The 4,806-nt window shown below is 44.5% G+C and overlaps 1 protein-coding gene across 1 annotated transcript; it reads left to right on the top strand.

The window, feature by feature from the left end:
- The first annotated feature begins 2,121 nt into the window (after positions 1-2,121).
- On the top strand, positions 2,122-3,971 carry LOC130724977 (uncharacterized). The gene is made up of 3 exons (XM_057576240.1): positions 2,122-2,559; positions 2,674-3,297; positions 3,528-3,971. Exons 1-3 carry the CDS (start codon positions 2,122-2,124, stop codon positions 3,969-3,971), a joined length of 1,506 nt encoding a protein of 501 aa, XP_057432223.1.
- The last annotated feature ends 835 nt before the right edge of the window (positions 3,972-4,806 follow it).

Below are 4,806 nucleotides of genomic sequence, written 5' to 3'. Positions count from 1 at the left end.
ATTTACTCGAGTGTTTTTGAGTCTTTTTCTTTGTCTCATGTAGTGTTTCATGCATTCTCATGCATTTTTGTGTTTATTTGAGTTTGAGTTAAGTTTTGGTAATTTTATGGTTTTATGAGGGTTGTTTTTGCATTTTTATAGAGTTTATGACTTGCATGAGTTTTGCCATGATTTTGTGAGGACTAAGGTGGTTAAAAGCCCTGTGAATTTCTTGATTTTACTCCTTGTCTTGGTCCTTTAGTGCTGCAGCAGGTAACTTATGGAAAAGGAAGGCCAAGATGCAAAGGAATTGAAGAAAGCATTCAAAGGGGGTTACAGAAAGCTGAAAAGTCACCAAGTTCGTGAAGCTGGCGCTCAAGCGCCCTCACCTGGCGCTCAAGCGCCAGCACTCCAGAAGCTGGAGCCTTGCATCTGCCACATGGGCGCTCAAGCGCCCTAGGGCAGCGCTTGAGCGCCCCAGCTCGACTTTTTTTGCCTATAAATAAGGCTTTAGGCCATTTTGTTCAGAACTTCTGACTTTTCCTTAGATTTTTACCAAGTATTGAAGCTTAGGAAGTGCTTTTGGGGCTTGTGTGAGGCTTCCACCTTGTATTTTTCAGGTTTCCTTTACATTTCTTGTATGGATTCACTAGCCATGAGTGGTTAGACTCTTCTTTTGCTTTGGGTTCAATGTGATTTCATGAATTTTTAGACTTAATTCCTATCTCTATGCACTTGTTCTTGAATCTACCTTATATTTTAAATCTTTTATGCATGATAAGCTTGGGTGCACCTTTGCTTAAGACTAAATTGCAATCATATTGGAAGATTGTTGTAATTTGGGGACTTGGGTTGGAATTGACCTCTCTTTGCTTGCTTCTAGTAATAGAGTGAGGGATTGGTTTTGTTGGCCTGAAAATTGCATGCTTATAAACCTCATATAAATGACTAAGTACACAAGGAATTGGGCTTAGCTTTTAGTATGGGAGAATTGCTCATGTGAGGAATCAATGAGTGAATATCTAGGCTATAACAATAAGGGAATGATTCAAGGTTTCAATTGCATAGGGTAGGTTGTCTAGGAAGGATTGGATGAACATTAACCCAGAACATTTTCATCAATTGATATTTTCATTTTCTTTACTATTGTTTTGCAAACTCTTGTCACAAACAAACAAATCCAAGAACTGAATTTTATTTGCTTTCAAACTCACAAGCTTTGAGCTTAAACCACAATTCTCACTCACGGTCCCTGTGGATTCGATATTAAAACCCGGAGATATCTGTGCACTTGCAGATTGACCCAACAAGCGCTCATCAGCGTCGGTCAAATTCCGACACCAATGAGCCAAAAGACGACGCAGTAGTTTTTAGTGTTGGTTTTAGGAGGATGTTAAAAGGCTCGAAGATAACATTTTGCGTTGACCGTTTAGCTGCCGCAAATTTTTAGAGTCAGTTTAGTTGACTCTAAGAGAAAAGCAACTCGTCAGAAATAACAATCGATACTAAATTGTAATTATTAGAGTCGGTGGTATAGGTTGATGGTATTTTAGGTCCTTTTGGCATCGGCTACGGTTGAAGATAATCTTCATATTATTTTCATAGCAGTAACACCAATTTCATGTGAAAATTCATAATTGTCCAACTCCATCCATTGATTGTTTTTATGGTATATAGAGTTGAATAGTTTTATCATTGATATGTGTCTTTGCGTGTTTTATATTCAATTATATAACTTGGTTGCTTATTCAATACAATTCCCGTATTACTTGTCTTTATTCGACGTTTCATAGGGAAATTGAAATCAATTAAGCTAACCAAGCTACAGAACCGTGTTCAAAGCATAAAACGGCTTTATGATAAATACTCCCCCGTTCCTTTTTATAAGTCACATTTTTTTAAAAAAAATTATTTCTAAATATAAGTCACTTTTTAATATCTAGTAAACATTAAATTTTTTTTTTCTTTCCAAATTCACCCTCATATTTAATATGAAAGAGATGGTGAACTTTTGGAATATTAACTTGGAGAGAGAAAATCACATGAAAGTAAATAAGGGTAGTCTAGAAAAGCTAATCATTTGCTGTACAAATTTATTATCAGTAATTACTTGTGATTTCATCTGCTAAATCAAAATATAATATGGAGAGTGGTGCGAGTGGTGCTCTGGAGAGTGGTCCCGGTGGTCAGTTGTCGGAGGAGAAATATCAACTCCGGCGAAGCACTTTCAAGGAAAAGGTAGTGGGGGACCAGCCTCGGAAGGTGGTCTCCTACAAAGAAACCGGTGTGGGGGTTAATGGCGGAGAGGGTGGTGCGGAGGATGATGAGGAGATGGAGGGGTCGGAGACGGATTCTGGGGATAGTGAGGCCTGGTCTGAAGAGGAGGAGGAAGCTGTGGAGCGTAAGGAGGTGATGATGAATCCACATTGCCCTGTGATTGAAATATCTCGGGAGGAGAGGAAGGCGGCGTGTAAGAAGTGGGAAAGGGCAATTTTTGTCAAGCTGTTGGGCAAACGGATTGGGCTGCGACTAATGCAATCAAGGCTTGCCAGGCTCTGGCAACCTTCTGGTGAGATGGAGGTGATTGACCTTGACTGTGATTTCTTCGTAGTTCGTTTCTCTAATTGGGATGACTACGACCGGGTGTTTGACGGTGGTCCCTGGGTGATACTTGGCCATTATTTGGTTGTGTAGAAGTGGCGGCCGGAGTTTGCCCCAGCGGAGGGGGAGTTGAACAGGGTCTCGGTCTGGATCAAAATTCCTCGTTTTCCAGTGGAGTACTACGAGAAACCCTTCTTCCGTAAGATTGCCAAGAATCTAGGACGGTTTGTGAAGGTGGATAGCCACACGTTGCGGGAGAAGGACCTCATGTTTAGTGCAGAAGCTTCTACAGAAAGGGCTCGGTTTGCCCGTCTCTGGATTGATGTTGATCTTCAGAAGTCTTTGGTCTCCAAGTTCCTGTTTAATGGGAAGGAATACATGGTGGAGTATGAGGGACTGAATCTCATATGTTTTAAGTGTCGGTGTTTTGGTCATAAGAAAGAGCAATGCTCCATTGTGGCTCCGGAGGTAACCCCGAGCGGTGGCGCTCCGGCCGGTCACAGGTCCCAGCAAACGGTGGTGGCGCCGGAGTTTGGTCCATGGATGATGGTAAAGAAAATGCAGCGGAGCGGGGCCCAAGGTCCACGGAGTGGGGGGAAGGCCATGCCTGCTGGCGGGAGAGGAGGGCCACGGTTTGCGGTGTTACATGCAGGGGTGGATGAGGAAGACATGTTGATGGTGATGGTGAACCCCCCGGCGGCTGAAGTGGCAGCGCAGGTAGTGCCTATGGAGGGCGCAAACGTGGCTAAGGAGGGAGCGATAGGTTCGGGGGCCGTTACTGCAGTTACGGAGAGTGGAGAATCTGCTGCGTCACTGTGGAACCTCCCACGTTGGGCACGCACCCAATGATAGGGAATTCAATGCAGGTTGAGAACGTGTCGGTGGGGCCTCCTTTGATGACGCCTGTTAGGGAGCCAGTAAGCACATAAATTCAAACTGCTCCTCAGACCGAGGAGGTTTTAGTGGAGGAGAATATTGTGGTGGTTGCAAATCACCCTGGGATGGGCCCCACAAATCATGTTATTCATGAGGAACAACCGGTTTTGGAATTTGTTAACCGGAAAGAGAAGGGGGCGCAAGTCAAGGCGGGCCCACATGTGGGGAATTCTTGCCCTAGTCAACGTCGTGCAGGTAATTTAAAAAAAAAAAACGCTAGAGGAAAAGCCCGAGCGCGCGCTGACAAGGATAGAAAGGTGTTGAAACTGGAGAATGATTGTTTTGTCATTGATCCAACGTTAAAAGGGGGCCATCATGGAAGCCAGACCATGGTGGGTCAGCTATCTCTCCACCATTATAATGGGTCAGCTGGTAATCGTCCTGACAGAGAAAGGAGCTCCTCTCCTAGATTTCACAAGAGTTGTTGGGTGCTCATCTTTTCTTGTCAAGTTTAATTATGTTAAATACACTATGTTGGAATATTAGAGGAGTTGCTGCTAAAGGAGCCCCTCTCCTCCTTAAGGATTTGATTCACCGTCATCATCTTAATTGTGTGGTGTTGTTCGAGACTCGTGTTAGTGGGTCCAAAGCTCGTAGTATTGTTTGTAGCATTGGGCTAGGGAATTCTTTCATTGTGGACGTTGAAGGGTTCTCAGGAGGTATTTGGGTCCTGTGGGATGGGCTGGGGTTTAAGCTTGAGGTGGTGGAACATCATCGACAATTTGTTCAAGCTATAATTAAGCCATCTCATGGGGGTCCCAGATTTCTTATTACCTTTGTGTATGGGAGCCCGAATGTTACTTCAATAAATATTCTTTGGGATAGTCTTCGTCGGCTTGCAGTTATGGCCTCTGATCCGTGGGTGGTAGTCGGGGATTTCAACGCTTACCTTCACGCTGATGAGAAAGTGGGGGGCGCGGAACCTAATTTTAACTCTATGAGAAGGTTTCAGAGCTTCATGGCTGATTGTGCGATGTCCGGTTTGTTGTTCTGTGGGCCTCCTTTCACTTGGGAGTGGCATGGTGTGAAGGAGAGGTTGGATAGGGCAGTCGTGAACTCTCGGTGGTTGGAGGCTTTCCCTGATGCATCGGTGCTTTACCTCCCTCAGCTTAAGTCAGATCACAAGCCGCTCTTGTTGCTCCTGGATAGCTCTTCCACCGAGGATGCTCACGAACGCCCTTTCCGTTTTATGGCAAGCTGGTTAACGGATAAGACGTTCCCAAAGGTGGTGCAGGACGCATGGAGGGGGGAGTCAGATTGGTTCTCAGCTTCCGACACTTTTAGAGAGAA

Source organism: Lotus japonicus, chromosome 6, assembly GCF_012489685.1.
Source record: "Lotus japonicus ecotype B-129 chromosome 6, LjGifu_v1.2".
NCBI lineage: Eukaryota > Viridiplantae > Streptophyta > Magnoliopsida > Fabales > Fabaceae > Lotus > Lotus japonicus.
Note: the sequence above shows the minus strand (reverse complement) of the source record. Positions and strands in the feature narration are given on the sequence as shown.

Excerpts from the sequence above, each read along its gene's own strand:
- LOC130724977 (XM_057576240.1), top strand. The coding sequence starts at position 2,122 with ATGGAGAGTGGTGCGAGTGGTGCTCTGGAGAGTGGTCCCGGTGGTCAG. Across the intron at positions 2,560-2,673 it reads AACCTTCTGGTGAGATGGAG|AAGTGGCGGCCGGAGTTTGC; the intron begins GTGATTGACCTT and ends TTGGTTGTGTAG. Across the intron at positions 3,298-3,527 it reads CGGCTGAAGTGGCAGCGCAG|ACCGAGGAGGTTTTAGTGGA; the intron begins GTAGTGCCTATG and ends ACTGCTCCTCAG.